The sequence below is a fragment of the Syngnathus typhle genome, linkage group LG3 (genome assembly GCF_033458585.1).
Source record: "Syngnathus typhle isolate RoL2023-S1 ecotype Sweden linkage group LG3, RoL_Styp_1.0, whole genome shotgun sequence".
Lineage (NCBI taxonomy): Eukaryota > Metazoa > Chordata > Actinopteri > Syngnathiformes > Syngnathidae > Syngnathus > Syngnathus typhle.
In genome coordinates, this window is record NC_083740.1 from 19,084,347 (window position 1) to 19,108,589 (window position 24,243).

The 24,243-nt window shown below is 39.4% G+C and overlaps 1 protein-coding gene across 1 annotated transcript in view; it reads right to left on the reverse strand.

Moving 5' to 3' along the window:
- Window positions 1–932: 932 nt before the first annotated feature.
- The window catches only part of LOC133150891 (sodium/potassium/calcium exchanger 3-like), a 35,408-nt gene continuing 12,097 nt past the window's right edge, over window positions 933–24,243 (reverse strand). Inside the window, exons 3-17 of the mRNA XM_061273496.1 lie at window positions 17,469–17,545; window positions 16,199–16,273; window positions 15,629–15,713; window positions 14,111–14,214; window positions 11,363–11,437; window positions 9,678–9,703; window positions 9,527–9,580; window positions 8,457–8,587; window positions 6,045–6,205; window positions 3,817–4,066; window positions 3,551–3,717; window positions 3,304–3,418; window positions 2,960–3,072; window positions 2,640–2,705; window positions 933–2,434 (exon numbers count right to left, since the gene is read on the reverse strand). Coding sequence (XP_061129480.1) covers window positions 2,282–2,434; window positions 2,640–2,705; window positions 2,960–3,072; window positions 3,304–3,418; window positions 3,551–3,717; window positions 3,817–4,066; window positions 6,045–6,205; window positions 8,457–8,587; window positions 9,527–9,580; window positions 9,678–9,703; window positions 11,363–11,437; window positions 14,111–14,214; window positions 15,629–15,713; window positions 16,199–16,273; window positions 17,469–17,545 — 1,652 coding nt within the window. The 3' untranslated portion in view covers window positions 933–2,281. The remainder of the gene's footprint in view (window positions 2,435–2,639; window positions 2,706–2,959; window positions 3,073–3,303; window positions 3,419–3,550; window positions 3,718–3,816; window positions 4,067–6,044; window positions 6,206–8,456; window positions 8,588–9,526; window positions 9,581–9,677; window positions 9,704–11,362; window positions 11,438–14,110; window positions 14,215–15,628; window positions 15,714–16,198; window positions 16,274–17,468; window positions 17,546–24,243) is intronic.

Here is a 24,243-nt window from a genome sequence, read left to right on the forward strand (position 1 = left end):
TCGAATACATTTTCAGCCCCGAACCACGTTTTGTACTACTCTACCCTCTAGTGGTGTAAAATCGGTACAAACAAACCCAAGATATTTTAATCATCGGTTTGATTTACACATTTGGATTTTATACTTGTATAGACAAATATGACACAATAAAGAGACCTCCAGTTCCACCAAAGAAATTACAAGTCAGTGTCACAAACTATGGCAAGGGTATTATGAACACAATCTTGTTACCAAGTAATTGTGATGTCAAAATTGCCACGACTGTTTTTCAGCGGATGTCTCTTCCTAACGACAGAAATGACTTGTATCCAAAACCCATTTTGAAGTGATTCAAGTGCATGTAAATCTGTTTATTGCAAGACTTCTTGCATAGTCTCTTACTAGCTAGGAGTTCCTGCCCCGAGACCTGCAACAACCAAAAATGAGGGTACACAATGAGAATTGATGAGACATCATTAGCTATAAATTAGGACATTAGCTATAAATTAACTTACATCTAGATAATGCGAATGTAATTGCTTGTTAAACCTTATTCCAACATCTGCTTATAGTTGCTCATCCTTTTGAAATGTACAGAATCCCTTTGAAATGTACAGAACAGTAACAACAGTGCTAAAAATACATTAACGTGAGTCCAGCAATTTTCTATATTGAAAAAGAGGCAGGCAAACTGAGCAGCGTTTACATGGGTTCTAACTCTTCTGAACATTTCTGGTGTGCCAGAGAAATTAACGTGCGGAGGTGCAACCAGTTAACATTACTGGTTGCTCTTCTAACTTAACAAATGTCCTAAACTTTTCAGCAAGATTGTTTTCTAAAAATCCTTAGGGCTAAGAATCAATGGCACCTTCCACATGTTGTTTGAAGACATGCTTAATGTGACAAATACTGTTTACAAAAATATGTCATTAGGCCCAAACACAAACAGGCCCAAACACAAACAGGAAAATGAAAATGGCTACAAGCATTGCTCTATTGACATCTTAAATCGTAAGTGATGAAAATAATTTGGATCACTGAGACTGAATTGAGGAGACAATCTGTGAAAGATAAAATGTCAGTACTTTTGGTTACACTTATATTACATGATGTGCTTCATTACCTGTTGCCATACAATATTTCTCTCCAAATGAATTAGTTGAAAAAAAAATAAAAATAAGAAAAAATGCATTTTTGTTCTCTCTTAGTACATAAGAATGTGGCAAAATATTTCCAAGTTATACAAAACATGAACAGTACAAAGCTCTATTCTTGAATATAAACATCAAGTGATTCTCCATATTCTATATTAGGTACAGTGCATCAGGTCCATAATCATCATCACCAATTTCACCATACGACCCAAGGGCTGAAACTAGTGGTGGACATAATCTTTGAATAAATTAGTTTGGAAATAAATTAGGATTATGTACCTGTAAATTATGCCGCTGGCTTCTCTTTGTGCATACAAACACACACACACGCATATACACTTACACACGCAGTCCAAAATACAAAACTAACATTTACAATACAAAATTGGACTTTTAACAGGCAACGTTTTTACATAATACTCTCCGAAAGCTTCCCCACAGAGAGAGCATTTTTCAGTCCAGTGCCTGCCAGTGACAGAATCACATAGCCAGTAAATAAAGTGTCTGCGCGAGATGCCACTTAGATTGGGCATTAAGTTGGACAGAATTAGAATTTGAAAATTTGTCAAGATTTTTAAGTAACTACAGTCCCCGTGTAAGTGCAAAGTGGGAGATGACACCATGCCCCATCATCAGAAAAACATGGGAGGAAGGTTGAAACATTGGAGTGAATTACAGTAGTGGGATACGTAAGCAGTGTGCTGTGCTAAAGTTAAAAATGATCCCTGCCATGGGATCACTTGTGCAAAAGAGAATTCCAGCTACTGCCAGTTTGAATACATACAGAGAAAGATGTTTTCGTTTAGTTTTTACAAAGATCAACCTTGTTTATGTGGTTTTATGCAAGACTCCTTACAAACAATTCAGCTAAAACTTCAAGTGTGATTTCTCAGTCAGGCAGGCAGTAGCAGCTTTTTGCCAACTGTTGGTGGTGATATAGTTTTGATATCATCCAAAGTTTTGATGCCTTCAAAAGTAATGGCAACCATCTCCGTTGCTGAGACTTTAATGCACCACACCACTGTACTCTACGGTGTGCACTCCACCAAAGATAAATCATTGGTGGCACAATTGTTTGCGACAAGAGAAAAGTGAGGCCCCCTCTTCCTTTGCCAGAGGAAAAAAAAAAATAGCAGAGGACGGCAATGTCAGCGGATGTCTCTGCACATGGGAAGGTTGACGAAGATGAAGACGTTGAACTCGATGAGGACAGAGAAACAGAGGAAGATGGCGTACATTATAAGGCAGACCAAGCCCAATTTCCAGTCCAAAGTCCACTTGTTCAAATGGACCCCCAAGACCTGCATGTGAAAAAGACAAGGCAGATCCATTAATCAACTGATTTGGAAATCAAATCTGAAAGAAACATAGCTAATATTATGGTTCATTCATTCGTCTGTTCGTCTCATTTTTCGACCTCCTTATCCTCACGAGGGTCACGGCCAGTTGCAGCCATACATCCATTTCCAGTGCCGCTTGGTGTAAAAAAATATATACCGCACTCACAGTGAAGAAGACTGAGGCCAGTAAGAGTCCAACCGAGAATATGAGTCCCCTGCTGTTAAGATGCACCTGAAGAGACAAAAGAGAGCAATTCAAAGCAAGCTGCAGTTACTGTGTTCCTCAAATAACTACAAAATGCAGTTTCTTCACGTCATCGTAATCTTAAAATTTTACGATCCTTTCAGTCATTTAACCACTGAAAATATTCTTTTAAAGCATAAGGTCACCGCTGACAATTGGTCACGTCCTTTATGAACTTAGCTGTGTTCTATTCTGGTCAAAGTCCGGCAGCATCTTCTCTGTGTGGTCTGACAAGCACTCACAATGGAGCCGTAGTCTATGCAGAGAGTTTGCAGTGCCCACGGCAGGCCCAAGCCCACCAGGATGTCAAACACATTACTGCCTATAGAGTTGGAGATGGCCATGTCCCCCAGCCCTGCAGCAAGGAGAACAACAATGTCACGGTCTGTGAGCCAGTCTGCTATCTTTATCTCTTCTTTCCATTGCTTTCTTCATATTTAATACATACGTATTTTGCCTATGTACACTATATAACCTTCATTTTCAGTTTTAATTGACCTCAGAAAAGTATTCTTTCGACAAAACATTTTTAATGGTCCGCAATGGGGAAGCCCGCATGTAGACCATATCTCGGTTGGACTCGTACCCTGTCTTGCAACTATAACACTGGCCATGCAGTCTGGGACACTGGTGCCTGCTGCCAGAAAGGTGATTCCCATAATGACGTCAGGGATGCCGAACGTGAAGCCAATCACAGTCACCTGAAAACATTAGCGGTAGTCACTGAACGCCGTTCTTCTGTGAAAATGCTGGAACAAATTATAGCCAATACAACGGCAAGAAGCATCCTGTTTTTGGAGGTTACTGATGTTGGTACATGACACTGGACTGACCATCCACACCATCACGTAGGAGAGGCCAGCGATCCAGATGGTCGCAGTGAAAAAGGTGACCATAAACCATTTCTCCCAACGCTGCTTGCCACAGTTGGGCACGGTTAAGAAGAGGAGCAAAGACAACGGCCACATGGTTAACCACTTCACCTTGTTACACAGACCCACTGGCAGGGCAGAAGATAAGAAGATAGTATATACTGTCAGTAGTAATATTCGCATAACCGGTCAAACTGAATGATTACCACTTTGTTTCAGAACATTACCTGGAGCTTTAAAAGGCACCAACGGGCCTTCATTGCCATCGTTTCTCTCTCCATCATTCTCATTATTCTCGTTATCCTCATTTTCATTCTCCATCATGTAGTCCGGTTGCTGAGGCATGTATCTCCCCTTCAGACTCTGCTCGGCTGCTTTGTTCTGTAAGCTCCGCCTTCCCTGGGCACTGGCTGCCGAATCAGTGTTCTTTGTGAAGCAGTTGACCCGAGTCTCAGTGGTGTTGATCACTCTTTGTCTCTGGCAGTGATAAAACATTCCAATAAACCTCCTTGAACTGAGCACTTGACTTGTGCAATATTTGGACATGCTATGTTAAAGGTAGCGGCCCGAGTACAAACATGAGTTTATTAAATTCTCGTACATTTGTCTGAAGAAAAATTAAAACCATAGTCACGGTCAACCAATATTGGGTGGCTTGCTTAGTGGTGGACAAGTGGGCATCGTCCTCCGTACCTGAGTTTCCGTCCGTATATCAGCCTCGCCCAGTCGGTACAAGTCAGCCAAACACCGTTGAGAACGGATTTAACGGTACAACGTCACACGCAGTTGCTACACACCTGACATGCAGCCAAATAAATTAGAACTATAACAGAGTTGTACCCTTTTTGGTCCCACAGACTGTAATGACCGTAACGTTGTATGCGTGTGTCTGTAGTCTTTATTTTTTTCTCTTTATTTGGCTGCGTGTCTGCTTCTGTGCGCGTGTGTGTGATGTGGAAGTTATGTTCTCATCACTGATTGGCTCTCGCCCACAAAGCACGGGCTGGGCCAACGTGGGTCAGGGGCGGAAAACTCTATGACAGACGATCGATTCCCACCTCAGGTGGTGGAGAATAGATACATTAAGGTTCATTTACGGCACTTGTACAAGCATTTTCCCATGCACATTCAGAACATTTTTATTTTTATAAAGCATACCGTATTTTTCGCACCAAAAGGCGCACTGGATTATGAGGCGCACCCTCATTGAATTTTTTATTCTAGAAATTATTTCATATATAGGGCGCACTGGATTAAAAGGCGCATAAAATAGAAGCTATACTGCAACAAACTGAGGTTGACTAGGGTTGCGGTATGCATCCACTGGCCAATAACCAATGAGCCCTCTGTAAACAATCGCGTTTCTCAAACTATCTCCTATAAAAGTGATCGGAACTGACTAAAGTTCGATCTAACACCTTGGTACTGCTTACCTTGGTTTCCCTTCCATAACAATCCGTAAATTTACTCGAAACATTAACGGAGCAGCCTATTTTGAAATGAAATAGCCTCGTGCGTATAGCAGCTATCATTATAGCATTAGCCACCCGCAAACTCCCATGAGCCTCAGCTCGCAGACTCTCATGAGCCTCAGCAAAGTGTCGTGGCAGCCCCCTGTAAACAATCACGTTTCTCAAACGCTCTCCCATAAAAGTGATCGGAACCGACTAAAGACTGATTTAACACATTGGTGCTGCTTATTTATGATTCCGTTGGATATTGATCCGTAAATGTACTCGAAAACCTTAACGGAACAGCCTATTTTGAAATGAATTAGCCTCGCAGGTACAACAGCTATTCGGTGACGCCCCCTGACCACGGTTGGCGTAATGCTGGTAAGCGATGCGACCTTGTAATTTACTAGTCGTACTAAAACGTACTGAAACATTTTGGCAGAACACTGTGTACAACCAGTATGGATCAACAAATTCATCAATTCATCCATATATAAGGTGCTCTGCATTATAAGGCGCACTGTGTTTTTTTGAGTAAATTTTAAGTTTTTAAGTGCGCCTAATAGTGCTGAAAATACGGTAATCCATCCATCCATTTTCTATTCCGCTTGTCCCCACGGGGGTCGCGGGCATGCTGGAGCCTATCCCAGCAGTCATCGGGCAGTAAGCGGGGGACACCCTGAACCGGTTGCCAACCAATCGCAGGGCACACAGAGACAAACAACCATCCGCACTCGCACTCACACCTGGGGCAATTTGGAGTGCTCAATCGGCCTACCAAGCATGTTTTTGGGACGTGGGAGGAAACCGGAGTGCCCGGAGAAAACCCACGCGGGCACGGGGAGAACATGGAAACTCCACACAGCAAGGGTCGGAGGTGGAATCGAACACGCACCCCCCTAACTGTGAGGCAGACGTGCTAACCATTGCATCACCGAGCCACCTAAAAAGCATAATGTGCTATATAATAGTTATGAGTAATAAAGTCAAACAAAAAACACCTCACTGATGATCATCCGGGAAGCCATTATTAGGCGGGTCCTTGGGGAGAAATGACTGGTGATCATGATCCTCATGCCAGCTTCAGAAAAAGTCAGTTGGTGTGGGTATACAGACAGGAGCTCATCTACCATCAGTACAGATGGTTTATATTGGAGATTCGCTGGGGAGAGGTGAAACAAAACCATTTGTCATCTGAGTGTTCAGCAGAAATTCAAGTACAATCAAACGTGAATTTTTCAACATACAATGTGACATTTGATCAAATATTTGACTTAATATCCAAAGTAATTCCCAACATACAACGTCATTATGGTTAGCCCGCGAGACCGTGGCACGTCGGGATGATGTCAGTTAGCGTCCCATGAAGGCTAACGCAAATGGTGGTCGTGGTGAAAAAGGAAGGTGATGATTTCCTTACAATTAAAACAAAACGTGTCAAAACGTGTCAACAATTTCGATGATCATTAAGCAGAAGGAAGCCCTCAAAGCGGTCAAGCTTTCATCTCTAAAACGTCACAGCCCTACCCTGGAGGAGATAGAACGCCTTTTGCTTATACGGATCAAGGACAAGGAGATTGCTGGCAAAACCATCACTGAAACAATCATATGTGAGATGGCCAACGTCATATATTGCGACGGTTATGTTAACGTTATGTAAGTTGAATTAAAAAAACAACTGAAAAATAGAAAATGATATATATATATATATATATATATATATATATATATATATAATTATTATTATATATATTTATTAAGGAGTTATTGTTGTGTTTTTGGCTGTGGAACCAATTAAATTAATTGCATTGTATTTGTATTCTTATGGGAATATTTGATCAAACATACGACTATTTCAACATACGAAGTAGGTCCCGGAATAAATTAAATTCATATGTGGTTTGACTGTACAAATAATGAATTTCATTCTCAAGTATACCGGCAAAATAATCACAGAATTTGTTTTGGTGGACCCGCACAAACTTGCAGTTCAGCAACGGTGGATTAATACTGTATTTTCAGTTTATTTAAACAAAAAAAGGGTTTTTGATGAAACTATAATTTGCTGCATTTCTATGCATATATTTGCTATTTGTAGGCCTGCCCATTCCTTATCCCGTGAGAATTGTGGGGGTCCACTATACATTCAAAACATAGTGGAGGCAATGAAAATGACTCATCTACCCATCAGGTATGACACTCACGCAAGATTAATTTGAAAAAAAAACAGGACTTTGTAAATCCTTTGGCTAATTATGTGTACCATTTTAAACTGTCAGACACAAGGTGGAGGTGACTAAACTACAGAAGAGGCATTCCATCCCAGGACGGAATGGTTCCTTTGTCCTGCCCATGTTGCAGACAAAGGACGAGGGACACCAAAGTTCAAAATGAGGACGGACTGATGAATGATAGAAGTGGGTTTTCGTCCATCCATGTAATCCCTATCTGGGTCAAGTGCAGACTAAACTCTCAGTCTGTCCGGCGGACAGTTTCAACACACAAACATATCCGCCCTAAAGACAGGGGTTGCCGTTCCTGCTTTGTCGCGCTTGTGTAATCGGTACATTCAGACTGAATGTGAATGTAAATGAGGAAAAAATGTTTCTTCGTGCAGGTGTCAAAAGAAGATTAAAGTGAAAAGTGATTTTTCAGAAACACTATTTATGAGACATAACATTGACAGAAAGATAATACAACTGACTCTTTTCAAAGTTACTCTCAACCAAATGTTTTATTACCATCTGGCGGTCTTTTTGTGTCACTGCAGTGTTGAGGGCTCAAAATGAATCCATTAATCAACCACGAACTGATCATTAATCGGCTCATATTTTAATAGTCAAGTAATCGTTAAGCGCAATTTTTAACTAAAGATTGTTCAAACCTTCTGATTTCAGGTTCTCAAAGGTCAAATTCAAAGTCAAATGATGTTTTAATACATACATTTGAACACAAATAAAATTGTCTCCAATTAATTGATTAATTGAAATAATCTGTAAAATACTCGATTCTAAGAATATTCTCTAACCCTGCTGCAGTCTTACGAGTGCATTATCAATAAAGTTTTTACGACACATGAAAAGAAAAGAAACCTAATGTGAATATTAACTCAAAAGTGGGTGTCTGTAAATTAAATGGACGTGAATAGTAAATTAGCCAGCTAATGAGGTTTAAATGTTCATTATTGTGTGTTATGAAATCTTTGTCGTTAACCTATCATTCACGCCTCAACGCATGGCAAAAAAAATGAAAGCCACCGCGTGTGTGTGTGTGTGTATGTGTGAGTGCGTGTGTTTGTGAGTGCGTGTGTGTGTGGGGGGGGTGTGCGTGTACGTGTGTGTGCCCACGTGAGCATTGAAGTCATCCAGCAGAACGACTGTCTGTATACCCACACCAATATACAAATTTGTTACCTTTGTTGAGCGAGGCTGCAGTCGCATCATAAGTAACATCTTCCAGATCACTGCTTCCTGTTAACTCACTGACCAGATTTACTGAGCTCTTGTTTGGACGGTTGAGGCATTTCTGGACCCTGCTGTTAAACCTGATAGTGACAAATGGATTAAAAAAAATATATACACTTGTGCAATAGATAGCCAACAGCCATATATTCATCATAGGCAATAGTAAACAGCCAATGAGACTTAACATAGCTCTTTTTCTTTCTCCCCAAAGAAACTCAGATACCATGAACACTGCTGTCTCCCAATGTGCACATCTTCCTAAAACATTTATGAAAAGATGACATAAAAATAATTTAAAATTAGGATTAGCTGGATCTGATGATGACAATTGATTCTATACATTAGGGGTGTCAAACTAATTTTTTTCGCAGGCCGCATTGTAGTCATAGCTTTTCGGATGGCCATTATGACTATCAACCCAAATAAATGTATGAGCACCTCATATTATATACAGTAAAGTCTACAAAACCAACTGACAAATAACTCATTTTCAAATCAGACGAGTAAAAACTGGTCAAATATTAAAAAATATATATATATTACTAAAAGTGAAGACAATTTGCAATTCTAGTAATGACACACAAATTTGATGCACAATTTGTCTTCGCGGGCCACATAAAATGATGTGGCGGGCCACATTTGGCCCCCGGGCCTTGAGTTTGACACCTGTGCTATACATAGTAAGATGGGGGAAAGCTAGCGTCAATTAATCTTTTACGTAACTGCAAGGAGCTATATTGAAATATATACCTTCATGTTAGTGGAAGTAATATGAGACATAACCGTTTTCTAATTTGCTGATTAGTGCTTTGGAGGGGAACTTATATCTGTGATGGTATAGTTTGGGCAAGTCGTGAAAAACGTGCTGAATAACATACTATATTACTATATTGTATTATACAATACAAACATTTTTCAAGCCGGAAAAAACTAAGCTGTATTCGTTTAGCAATGCTGGAGATTAGTGCAAAGAGCCCACTGCTTATTTGAGACATTGAAGTCATCCGAAGGTGACTCACTTCATGATGAGGATGTAGATAACATACATCAGAACCAGGACAAGAGACTCCCACCTTGACACAAGCATATGCGACAACCAGTCAAGTTTTCATCACAGACGAGTAATTTGCTAAATAATAAACAAACAAAAATGTGTATTATTTTTCTCACCAGCACACCTTTTCATCATGGATGAACTAGAGAAGCACACAGAAAATTGGACACTTTATTTCATTACAATTGACAACACTATGCAAAGTCTGATCCTTTAGGTATTGTCAGAAATGTCTTATTTTCACAAGCCAACACTGTCGTGAACAAAATCAATAATACATCAGTGGAGTTCAATGAGTGAAATTTCAAGACAAACCTAAGGTGAACATAATTTGACCTTCTCGCAACATTTTGAAATACATATCTACCTGTTCAACATTTTCTTAGACATTACAGTTGCCATTTACGTTCCAGAATTTACTCGCAAAAGGCAGGACTCGTGCAGTAGAGGTTGACTATTTTTGCTTTTTTAGGGAAGATGATTTACACTTATATTATTCCATTACAAATTCCCCACAAGGTTCCTACTCTTTTAAAAAAAAATACTCTTAATGAATTTACTTTCTAAAATACAAAGTGAAGAATACCTGAAGATGCTAATTATATGCTGCATTCAGAAATTAATGTGAGTGAAGCGCACTGCCGCACTCTGCCTCTTACAGCACAAGAGGAAGACGGATCATCCACTTAATAACTAAGTTAACATTTTTATCAATAAAATATTTATATTAATTATGTTTATATTATTAATTACATTTTATTCATCAAACGTCCATCCTTAACTATAATCTTGTGTTGCATTGTAACTAAAGGTACAATCCTGGTAGTGAAAACTGAAATCAAGTTGCCATGACTTTGACCTCTTTTTCTTCTTCTGAAGTAGTCGAAGCTGAAGCAAATTCCGTCAGAAGTATGTTAGTAGAGAACCGTAGTCATGGCAACTGGGTTTCTGTTTCCCCAAGATTTTAAAAGGTGCATTCATCCACCAGGATTGAACCTTTGCCTAAACTATGACTCAGGGATGTAGTTATTGTAAACCATTTTGTGGGCGACGAGTGTTTTTGTACGAAAAAAATCCAAAAATCTATAAGTAAATAAACAAATAAATAAATAAACAACATTTTGTGTCTTGTCTGAGATACGTACTAGGTACTTACGTACTTTTTGCACAACATATCTGAACAGCAAAATTTAGAAGACCACATTTCAACAATTTTTTGTGAACTTTTTGTGAGTATAGTGCTTGTTTTACATGATGTTTTTCAGACATTTAACCCAGGATCCCCCCAACAGAAGGAAACAAGATCAAACATAATCTTTATGTCAGGAATGAGTTGAGCCAGGGCGACCAAATGCAGCTTGGACTAGGATTTATTGAAGGGGAAGGGAGTCAGGTGGGGAAACGAAGACACAAACGGGATAGAGACTCACGGCCAGCAAACAGACAGAAGTCTTCTTGGACACTTGGATACATGGACACTTGGACAAGGATAAAATTCTGACCGTGAGCCTCCAGACAGACCGTGGAAAACCAAACGACAGGAACACTGGGCGCGGACAGGGACGGATCACAACAGTAGACACCGACAGGGAGAAATACACGGGCAGGGCTTAAATACACAGGGTAACAAGAGGAACCAGGTGACAGACATTACGGTAACGAAAGGGGTGTGGCCGAGGGAAGTGCAGGCAGCCCGTGCTCTGGCACGGTTGTGACACTTTAAACCAAACTGAAATTGTAGAGCACTAGAAATCCAATGCATGTAATTTGAAGCATGAGGGTCCCAAAATGAGTCTCTTACCGCAATAAGGGCTGTTATAGAAAAGGTATAGTAAATAGAATCTCGAAGGAGAGCCCAGTGAGAGAGCTTCACGGCCTGTAGGGAGAGAGAAATACATTTGTATAGTCAGTACAGTTTTGTATTTATTTTTTGTTTTTTTATTTTTTAACCACATCTACATGACTAGAAAACAGATAACGGATAAACGGTGCTGTATTTTTAATAATAAGATTCAAAAGAGGAGGCAGTGTTAGTACTGCTTGAACTTTTTGTGTTCCGAGCAACCGTCATGTTGCGATTGGTCAAAAGTCACATCTTGAACGTGGCACTCCTACCTCTGTATGCCACCTATGGTGTGAATGCTGCTAAGAGCCAGAGTCAAAGAATTGCAAACTTTGTGCTTTGCAAGTCTTTCATCTTATTCCTTTAAAAGTCTCAGCCCCGCAGAAACTCCCACCATATTAAATCTGTGACGCTGCACAGTTGATTATAATATACCGTTAAACAGGTTGGAAATTTGGGTGGGATTAAATGGACCAGTCCTAAAATGATTCAGGTCCTACTTGGGGTAAAGCCATTTATTTTGTGACCATTGAAATGTTTATATCTGATCAAATGGCCATGAGATGTCCTTCAAGGGTCAGTCTTTGGACATCCTTTCTTCTGTTAGTATATATATTTTGGTCAAATGCTTCAATGGTTCATGTTGGTTATCATGGCTAGAGAATATTAACAACTTGACGAACCAAAATTCAAGATATTAGGTCATTGTTTGCGCAATTAGGAAAAGAAGATTGCTGTTAGAAAAGACATTTACTGTCTTTAGAAAACAACGAGCAAGTTTAAAAGTTTGGCGTGCTGAGATCTGACTTTGAGCAATTTTATACAATCAGTCACTAAAATATCCTTTGAAAAGCATCTCCAGACAGAAGGGTTGCATGCTCTCAGCAGAACAGGAGAAACATTCATGCTTTTGTCTCCAGTTGTAACGGTCTTCTGAATGCACTCCATCAAAAGGACATCAGAGAGCTGCTGCTCATTTAGACTGCTGAAATAAAAAATCTCTGTCTCCTTTTGAAATGAAGGTTTCCAGTGCTGTCAGCTGATGAGGTTTTAACAATTGTGGTTCTGGTTGTTTTAAAACGGATTGAACACCGAATGATGTTAACAAACTATCATCTATCCCGCATACCATTTTGAGTGAGGATGGACTTTAAAGTAAGTAAACGACTTCAATTGGACGGTTCGTTTTGAACTGAGGCAGAGCTGTGACTTGTGGAAGCTAGAAATGGCCCTTGTTCATGCGCCTTTATTAATTATTTCCTAATAAAGAGTCATACTATCTCAAACATTCAATGACTTGACAGATGCAATCCCACTTAAAATGTGCTTATTTGAAGTGAATTAATAGTTTGGAATGGGAAGTGCACTCGCCCTCCCAACATACTTTCGATTAAGGTCTCTGTTTAAGTCAATCTCACAGTACAGTTTTGTTGCAATTTTAGAAACCTATACCTATACTAAATATTTTTTAAAGCGCTGTCAATGTGTTTAAATGTTGTCAGTGTATGTTCCTTTGGTAATTTTGGTGAGCTACTTTTGTTCTCTTTGCTCTGTTTCTAAATGTCGTTAGCTGTTTTGTTAGGAAAGTGTTGTGTCTTGCCTTATGCTAAGCACTGAGTTGTCTTGTGTATGAAGCGTTCCAAATAAATAAGACTGCCTTCTTACCTTGTCTATTATTATTATGTTAATAAAGATGAAGGCTATTATTATCATCATTGCGAGAAAGGTCAAATAACACTGTGCTATAACGTGCATGTAATAGACCAGATGCTGAATTTACTGTACATCACTCCAACCCGTTATATCAGATGTTTTGCTATCTACTTCCTTATCTCATGATGATTACATAATATACAATCTGGGATTGCATAACTGTCTAGTGTTTGTATTTTCCGGAGCAATGAGCTTATCCTTGTACTCTGTTCATTTTAAAGCAAGGGCTCAGCCTTGCACTTCAGATGGTGTCAGTAAGGGGGTGCTCTCAATTACATGTGTGTCTTGATGCAAATCTGCAATCAATTTACTCTCGTATAAATCATACAGTAATACCTCTACTTACGAACTTAATTGGTTCCACAATCGGGTTTGTAAGTAGAAGCAATGTTTTCAATAGGAATCAATGGAAAAGCAAATAATGCGTGCCGGACTATCCCACAAGTCACACTTTTTGCACTATTGCTCTGTGTGAAACACACAGAACATCATTTTTATTTTTACTTTTTCGAACCTTTATAACAAAAAATGAATGTCACTTTATTCTTGACCACCTAACTTTTCTTGGGGAGGGGGACCCTGTTCTAATTTTCTACACTTGCTAAAGAAATACCTCAGAGAAAACACACAAAAAGTCAGACTAATAAATTATTGTATGCAACGTCCTCACATACTCGTCATTATTTTTTGGTGCAATTTTTGGGTTTTCGGACTGTGTGAGTGGTCATTGAACGCACCAAATATTTATAATGATTAATAATTCAATAAATGAAACATCTCTGAAAAGGTGAATTACTATATATTCCATTTGAAAAGTTAAACTGATAAAATAGAATAGCGATACAACTAATATGAACTATGATTACCACTTAGTGTTCAAATCTCAAATCAAATCTCAAATCAAATGTCTATATCGTGCACCCCGAATTCAAAGCCCCCCACCCGGTCAGTTACAGTTTTGACTATCAAATCAGCACCATTATTAGTTCATACCTGTCCTGCAAAGAAGCCACAGACGCCAATGATGCAGAGTATATTAAAGACTGCTGAGCCAACAATTGTGCCCACACCCACGTCACCTTTGGTAACAAACACTCCTGAAGTGAGAAAGTGAGCCAAGTTAGACACAAAACACACACACACGTGCATGCACAAACATGCACGCATACGCGTGCTCATACATACAGTTTATACCCAGATAGATACAATACATACAGACCTCAATTACATGCACACCTGCATACATACATACATACATACATACATACATACATACATACATACATACATACATACATACATACATACATACATACATACATACATACATACATACATACATACATACATACATACATACATACATACATACATACATACATACATACATACATACATACATACATACGTACATACGTACATACATACATACAGACATACATACATAGACATACAGACATACGTACATACATGCGTACATACATACATACATACAGAGACAGACACACGAATACAGTGATCCCTCGTTTATTGCTGACAATTGGTTCCAAGACGATAGGTAAAAATCCGTGATGTGGAGTCAATATTTTTACGATTTCGCACAAGACTTTTATAATTGTATTTTTAAACACTTTATTGTATTTTTAAACACTTTATTGTAGTTTTAAACATTTTTAAAACAATTTAAAGTTAAACTGACTTTTACAAACATTCTTTCACTAAAACTCACAAAGTCATCAAAAAACTACTGTAAATATATCACGGCCCTGCTCTGCTCTCGCCGTGCTGGCCGGCTGACGCACCCCCACGGACCAGCACAAAGGCATATCCAAAGCCTGTTTTTCTGATCTGCTCTGGACTCTGTTTGGCTCGACCTTCTGCCAGTCCCCGACCAGGAGCTTGCTATGCCGATCTACTTGGATGACGCACGACGCGCACTCGCTGACCGGCTCACCAGCTTGCATCGTCCGGCTCATCAGCTTGCCTCGTTGTCCTGCTCTGCCGGCATTCCAGCCCTCTTTGTCTCCTTTTCCCTTTTCCCAAAGGAAGAGCCAGTGTTGCATTTGTTTGTCCCGCCTTGTTAGTGACAAAACAACACGCAAATCAGAGATGCTTCTGATTCTGCTTCCGCAAACAAAGTGGAAGAATGGATACGTCGTAGGACTGCGGAAGGCTGAGATAAAGCGGAGTTAGAACTGCTCTGACAGCTCTAAGCCAATCAGATCAACATGTTCCTATTGGTCCTGTCTGCTCTACCGGCCAATAGTGTGCTCTACAGTTATATGGGCAGACAAAGCCCGCGAAAAAGTAACGCCGCAAAGAAACGCAAAAAGTTACAATGCACTAAAATATCCACAATATTTAATGTTCTTAAAAAACGCGATGCACTGAGCCCGTGAAAGGGGAACCGTCAAATAGCAAGGGATCACCATAATTACATTGTATGCAATTATTTAGTGTACATGCTACAGTCATACATGTCACGTTCCAGCTGATACTATGTCTTCATACCAATGATGGAGGTGAAGAGCTCAGGAGCTGAGCTGCCTGCGGCCATGAAGGTTGCACCTGCCACATCCTCACTGAGATGAAGATGCTGCAAAACCCGGGATAAAAAAAGAGTGGTTATGAATTGGAGGTATTTGCCGTTACTAGGCATTTCTAATTTTTATTACATTATTGAAGAGAATGACAGATGAGTGCTGGTCTCAATGACTTTTGGAAGTCGAGACCAAAACAAGATCATGACCTTCATCATAGACCAGTCTCAAGATACTAACAGGACCAAATTCAAAGTCAGCAGGAATAGGCTACAGTTCACTTGTGATCCTAATGAGCAGTAGCTGTATAGAGTATGGATGAATGGGTGGGCGCACACCTTTGTACAAAATGTACTTCTGCTGAATGTTTTGTATGTGTCTTTGTAGGTGTACCACCCCCTCAACCGTTTTTCATCAACCTGAACTTTTTTTGATGCAAAGGTTCTCACCTACTAAAATTTAGTGGGAATCCTGATGAAAAAAGATTGAGATAAGTCATAATCAACACAACAGACAGATTTGTTTATCCACAGAGGTATACCTCACATATCTTCTCCAGGGAGGGGACAAAGTAGTCATCACAGACCATGGCTAGGGCACAGAACATGTAAATAGTCTGGGAAGACAAAGTGGTCAAATTAATTCTCAGTAAACATAAATATTTTGCCAAACGGGATTTTAGTGTTAAGTATTCCAAGTCTAAAGGCTTTGGCGTGAACATATTTTGATTCATTCATTGATATTTTGCTTTAGCCCTGTGACTTTCTCCATACATTGTTTTTTCTTTGATGCATCCATTGAATAACAAAAATGAATGCAGCCTTGCTCCTACAGCTACATGAATTTCATATGCACCATGAAAAATAAATCAGGAAATGAGGTAATTGATGCTGGTAAAGACAGGGAGCTCATGCACACGCAGCACAGTGCATAAAGGGATCATCAATTTAACATGATCATGAATAATCTAACTGAATAATTATGTTTCAAAAAGCAGGGTAAGATTATGGCTATTTGTAAATCATACGGACAAAAAATAAATACCTTATTCATTAGTAAAGGTAAAAGTTGATCTAAATAAAGAAATTAGATTTAATTCATGATCAGCACTGGCATTAATGGAAAAATGTTATATGAGTTACTTAAAAATCCGTTTGCTGTGTTTTACAGTGCTGTGGGAGAAATGCACTCATAGTGCTTATCAATTTCCTTAGTAAATTTGTAAAAAAAAATTGCATCTTGTTCCCAAAAATTTAAACATAAAAAATAATCCACTCGGAGAGCTGCTTTAACCTTTAAAATATTCAACTGTCTGTTTTTCTTTTCCAAAAAGTAATGTAGACACATTAACATATTAGTCTTTTTTTTAAGTTTAATCATTTTAAAATGATTGACAATAGATTTATTTTATTGTGTGTGGGAACAAAATGATAGTAATGTGGTTGGACATTTAGTGTTCTGAACACTGCTCTCCCTTCTTGAGCCTCTGTTAATGTCAGCTACTCAAACATCAGCACACAAAAGCCACAATCACACAAAGGTTTGAAAAAAGCTGAAACACTAGATATGGTCAAACTGCAAATCTATAATATATAATATAAACTAAATCTGTGGTATTTTTGCAATGTTACATCAATTTAAAACTATAATAATAATTATTATTAAAATTAAAATTAATTTTGATAGTCAAAGCGACCTTGCCAACAACATTCTAGCATATTACCTGATTTATTGTTTAAAATGTAAAAATACTGATCTTATAAATTGATAAAAGCGCACTCGTGAATTATACAGAGGTTTGGTTAACTTACACACAACACATGCAAGGCCACTGCTCCTTCTGTTCTCTCTTTGTTTGTGAACAGGTCTCGGGGGAACTCGTGTAGAGCTGCAAAAATAAGAAAAATTCCAAAGAGTTGAAGAGAAGGTATTGTGTCTCTATTTAGTCTTCATTTGCATTCATAACGGTATTATACATCACAAAAAGTTCTGTGTTTTTGGTGGGGGAAACAGTGACGTGATGTAAATCTAGTTAGGATGTGTATGAGTTTGGGTTTGGCAAAAATCTGAATAAGGGACTTCAACTCTATTAAATAACAGCCTTTCAATTGCTGTTCTTGTGTCAATTTATGGTGACATATGTTTTAAATATTTTATGTAGCGCCACATATTACATACCTGCAAACAGAAATTTGTATATGCAAGTCATTTATGTGCAAATAATAAGAAAGTCACTTTCAAGTTTTAACCAATCCAAAGTTACTGTAGCGAAAATCAAGCAAGTCGAGTCCCAAATAAATTTCAAGCAAGTCGTGTCAAGTCATTTAATGTAATAAGCATGTCATGTGAAAACTTTCCCACTCACACTGTTACAGTGATAAAATGTTCCTTCACAGACCAAATCACAAAAAAAAGGCTATTTACACCTTACTAGTGGTAGTAGTTAAATTAATTTAAATTTACCAAATCATTTGCAGTTTTTTATTGATTTCAAGAGGCCAAATGAATGACTCTGAGCTCTCCATTAGGAATGAGCGCTATCAGCAAGCTTTACATGCCTCTCACAAAATCACGATCGCACTGTTTCATCCAAAGCTACATGCGACATGCCCGGAAAACCTCGCCGGGGAGGCGTACAGGAGGCATCTTAATGAGATGCCCGAGCCACCTCATCTGGCTCCTCTCGACATGGAGGAGCAGAGGCTCGACACCGAGTCCCTCATGGATGGACGAGCTTCTCACCCTAATCATAGTTTACAGTATGTAAAATTATGATTAACATTCTAACAAAATTTGGTTGCAACTCCAAGAGGTGCTTTGCAAGGTGAATAAAACAATATATTGACGTAGTAAATGTGATGTATATGTGCACACTTTATATACTGTATTTTTTACTTTGAGTAGGCAGGCGGCTGTGTCTTGCTAGCTAACCCTAACCCAGAAATGGATTTTAATGGGCTGTACTTTGCGAAGTGGCCACATCATTGATTGATTGATTGATTGATTGATTGAATATTTATTGATCCCCAGGGGTGGGGAAATTCAGGCCCCAGCAGTATTCATACCACAGAGTGGGTATACAAAAGACACAGGCTGCCACACAACGGCGCCACAAAGAAAGCCAGAAAGTGCTCAAGATAAAAGCCATCAAAGCAAAACAAAGCTAAAAGACAAAGGAAAAAAATAAAACTGTGGCCAACCAGCACCCCTCAATACAAGAGAACACCCCAAAACACACAAAATAGCCTCCACGGGGTCCATAGACAGGTGTAACGGCAGTCCAGTTCAACGGCGCCCAATGGACCGTGGTCGTGAATCGGTGAAAAACATCACAAAGCAGGCAAACGTGTGAGCAGCGTCCTGGGCACCCAGTCGGATGCACGTGCAGATGGTCACCACGGGGCTAGCATGGCGAAAGTCGTTGGTTCCGACGAGCACGAGGAAGTCCCTACAGGGGTTGTGGTTGCAAGGCCAAGGCGAGGGACCCGGTCATCACTGGCCGGATAAGCAGGAAGCCGCCGTAGAGTTACGCCGGTCTCGACCGATGATCCCGGTCCCAGGAAGAAAAAATAATAATACAAAATATCCGATCCGAAGAGATACCGAGGTGCGGTAGAAGGCACCAGCATCGCCGAATGGACAAAAAGACAGAAAGAAAAAGGAGAAAAGAAAGAAATAAAGAGGAAAAGAGAGAACACTGCTGGGAGGCAGCCACTTACGGCGCCATACCGAAAGAAAAAAAAAAAAAAAAAAAAAAAAAAAAAAAAAAAAAAAATCACATTTTGAATTGTTGCAAAAATGCCACTCATGAAATGTTACGGCAGATCATCATAAGCGGAGAGTGTGTACTATCCAGCGCAGGCTTGCACTGTTTAGTAGTTGTAATAGAAAAGAAACAGAGGTCTTGGGATGTGGTGCCATATGGAGCTAATGAAAAAGTGGCACGTGTAAGCTGAGAAAGGTTCCATCACATCTGTGCATATGGTGATGATGAGCTGTATAGAAGACGGAGGGATGGTGGCGCTATATGACTAAAGACACGCACCATGCTGTAGATTCACAGACTAAAGTGGTATTTCAAATATATCCTTCTCCATCACCTAAATCACCTAAAGTCTCTTCACTACATCACAGTCGGTTCATGCAGTACTCAACTAAGCAGTCTTAAATTCTGCTTCAGTTTGCTTCATGATGGCATGAGAGCCGCCTCCTGCCCACTTGCCTGCCTGACTGCATCATCTCATGCCGGTCTAATTTGCCAGGGAATTTGAAGAAGCCACTGTTTGGCACCAAGGGACTCTGTCTGGAAATGTAGCATGACTTAAGTTTGGCTTGTTTTCCCAGTGCCGGTGCTCTGTGGCACCTTTGCTTTGCTTTTATGCTCTGCTGAACATGTTCAGAATTTGTCACGCAAGCCGATGTATTCTAACATTCACATCTTAGCTCTTCTTCTTTATCCTTACTTCCTCAAAGACTCTTCTGCTGCCTCACAGCATTGCAAAAATAGCAACATCGCCAGGGATCACTGACAATGTGACTTCAGGACACGAAGCACATCAGTGACTTTGTCTCTTCTACCATGGAAAAGTACGTTTTGTCTTTACGTAAATAGTGTTATTTTGTCATTTTGATTTATTTCGAGCACATTATTTGTCTTCAAACGATGCATACGGACCGCGTAAGTCTGTGCTTCAAGATTACTGTATTTTTGTTGGTTTTTGTGCTTTTATGTACTGTTGCTTCGAGGGCTTCGCTTCTCGACGCTCTTTCTGGAACAAGATCCATCTATCGATCGATGCGTCAGTGCATCAGGCAGTCCAGAAAGGAACAGATAAAACACGAGCTGTTGCTAAACACATTGCGGGCATGAATGGCTGTGTAAATTGCTGGATAAGACTTTGTAAAGCGCTTTGAGCACTATGGTGTAGATAAAAGAACTACAGTATATGTTTACTCCATTTCCCATTTACACTGTTCATCAAACAAAAAATGAATAAATAGCATGATACGGACACACTCGAAAAAATCCATTGAACAGCAAGGCCACAAAAGGTGAACCACAATACAGTGAGGGAACACGACACATCTTCCTGTACTATTGTATTGAGTAGCATCAATTGGAAACTATACAGTTAGAACTGATAAACATGCATACAATTAATGAAAGTTCTAACTCAAGGTGCAGTAATGAGATACCGGTGGGAAGTAATGAAACATGGCAGTGTTACAATCAGAAGTAGCGGTTACCCATTATCTATTGGATGAAGCTGCGTAGGCTTTAATAGTTTCAGGCCAACAATAGCAAAGAATAAGAACGATAAAAGAAACAACTCAAGGGATGCTGGTGCTCAGCATACTAAAAAAGTTGATTAAAGTTGCATTGTTCACTCAAGGGAATCTGAACAAGCGCATCCCGTGTACATCTCATACATAATCTGAGTGCATGTGGAGGGAGTGCTGGGGGCCTGTTCTGCAACATGCTCAGAGGGCGATGATGATGAAAGCTGACACATCGCATGTCGTGAGTAGTTACCGTGCTGAGTAATGTGACATTTAAGGACTCTTGTTTTTCCCACGTCTCTGTACAGTCTGTTTCATCCACACACCATGCCCAAACAAACAGCAAACATGTACCGTATTTTCCGCACTATAAGGCGCACCGGATTATAAAGCACACATTCAATGAATGGCCCATTTTAAAACGTTGTCCATATATAAGGCGCACCGGATTATAAGGCGCACTGTCGGCTTTTGAGAAAATTGGAGGGTTTTAGGTGCGCCTTATAGTGCGGAAAATACGGTATATAAAAATACTCAACTGCTCACATGCACATTCATGATGTCTTATTTTACAGCTGAGAAGACATGCATTCTGAGAAGTTTGAAGACAGAAATCCTTCAATCTACACAACTACAGTATAATCACCTACACTTTGTTTGTGATTTTGGGTGGAATACAAATGAAACTTAGATGAAATAGAAATCTCAATTTAGTACAGTGCATCTTCTCGTTAATTTTTCTCAGTCACGTGGTAGCTCATAATTGAAATTTGTAAAAAAGTAAGTGCATTTCTCAAAACAATTTGTACAAAAAGCAAAACACCCTGCATAAGTCATTTACATTTACGTTTTAGTAGCCTACATCTCGAAAAATTAAATGTTTGTGTCACTGAACAAGACAGTGATGTCAGAATGACAAGAATGTGTTGTGTACGGGTAAGAGTCAAATTGCTTGCATAATCTGAAGGTATGTTCTGATATAAACTGAAGTTTTGATAGCCATTTTGGAATATTGATTGCAAGAAACTGGATAAGATACATATTTCACTTTGTTGACGTTCCATCTCATTGCAACACAGAAACAAAAGAGCAGTGCATAACACAAAGGGAAAAAAAACAAATTAAAAAAATTCGAACTGTGTACCTGTAACAATCTCCTTAGGGAAAATCGTACATGTAAGACATGTAGAAATTACAGTGCAATCGTCATACTTCCTTCGGGCTGCAATTTCTCATTCACATCACAGCAATTATTTTTACTTGCCATGAGCTAGTTCAGGTTCGGTTGTTCTAATGATTCACAGATTTCCCTTCATTAGAAAAAATATCAAAATTCAACCAGAAAAAAGTCAAATGGAAAAGTATTAAAATGCTTGACGTTATGACCCTAACCCTAACCCAGTCATCCAACTAATTTATAGGATGAACTACCGCCAAAATGTTGTGGCGTGTGATACAATTCAACAAAGAACCATTGTCATATATGTAGATATATATCCTAGGATTTGCAACTTGTACAAAGAAATGAGAAACTGCTTTTAGATGATGTGATGTGAAAATTAAATAAAAGTAGTGGCTAGAAATTCAATTCTGATCTGAGAAATGTGTGAAAGCAACTGAGAAAAGTGTCAAATCCATGTAAAGACGAGACAAAGTCAAGCACATCATTCCAAAATCTTTCCCACGAATGATAAGTCTTCCTGCAAGGAATGAAACTATCAAACATGGGCCGACAGCAAGATTGAGCAAACCTACACACACGTGAGTGCGCACACATACGTACATGCACGCACACACACACACGCACACACACATACTGCAGCTGCAGATATTGGGGCCACCACCCTCCCATCAATCAGTAAGATTCTTAACAAGGAGATCGTGCAGACAGTTCAACTTGCCGCCAGGTGCACAGCCACCACATTTGTCACAGAGAAGCCCTGATTAAGTCATCCCAGCCTCCTCACCTAAAACTGAGCTGGGCTGAGGAGAATAAAACTTTAAAAAGGTGGAGGACAGTGACCACTGAAAGACTCCTGGAGAGAGCACTTGTATGGAAGTACCCAGAGTTCCATTAGATGGCTACATAAACCTTTTGTTTTCCATTGTGTTTAAGTTCAAGACTAAAAGAAACGACGTAGTATGGCCAAAGTGCAACCGCAATAAATAGCTCTTAAAAATCCTAATGAAAGGTGAAATTAAAGTGTTTTCGTACATGTGTGGATGGCAATGTTGGAAAAGTTCATTTTCTAAAGTTGAGCTCAGAAATTTGAAAAATGAACTTGTTCAGTTCATGGTTCATAATTGAAACTTTTTTAAGTACCGTTTTTTTCCGTGTATAATGCGCAAAATTTAACTAATTTATTGTCCTAAAATCTGGGGTGCGCATTATACATGGGTACAAAAAATTATTATTATTTTTTTTAAGAAAGTCATGGTACAACAAAACCAACAACAGGACTGACCGACAAAGTTAGTTTCAATTCACAGTTTAATTAGCAGTTTCAATCAGCAAATAACAAAATGCGTATTACAGGTAATATTTTATTTCACAACACTTTGCCTTGTTCCTTTCGTCTCTGCTGTTCACTTCAAACACGCTCCATACGACCGCAATGCTCTCGTATCAGACAAGGCTTGCTCGATCACCTGCTCGTTTGCTGTCTGTCACAAATCCGAAACATATGTTGCGGCTCCGAGTCACGACGAGGGGCAAGTTTTGGTTTCCAAGGGTGTTTTTATTCCTCTTCAACGTCTCTCCCATACAGAGCCGCCTTTTTCACGTCCGCACGCCTTTTTCACATGTGCGCACGGAGCGCGGTGGTGCCTTTACGGGCAGTCGGAGAAATCAACGCCAACAAAAAAAATGACATACAGCCTAGTTAAGACCATACCAAAGACTATAAAGATTGCCTCCCTGCGTGTGTGACGATCATTGGGACTTAAAAAAAAAAAAAAAAAATTAAAAAGTTAATTTTTTTTTTTTTTAAATTGGGTGCGTATTATACATGGGTACAGGCTTTTTTCCAGCATCAACATGCCATTTTTAGGGTGCGTATTATACATGGGGGCGCATTATACACGGAAAAAAACGGTAAGTTTGTTAAGAAAAAAAAAAGAGAAGTTCACAGTTCTTTTCTTCCCCTAATAAAAAAAAAAGGTTCCTGCGACCCTCTGGCATATCACACAAGTATCTAAGGTGCTGCTATCAATTTACAATCTTAAATACCGTAATTTCCGGACTATAAGTCGCGTTTTTTTGTCATAGTTTGGGTGGGGGGGCGACTTATAATGAGGAGCGACTTA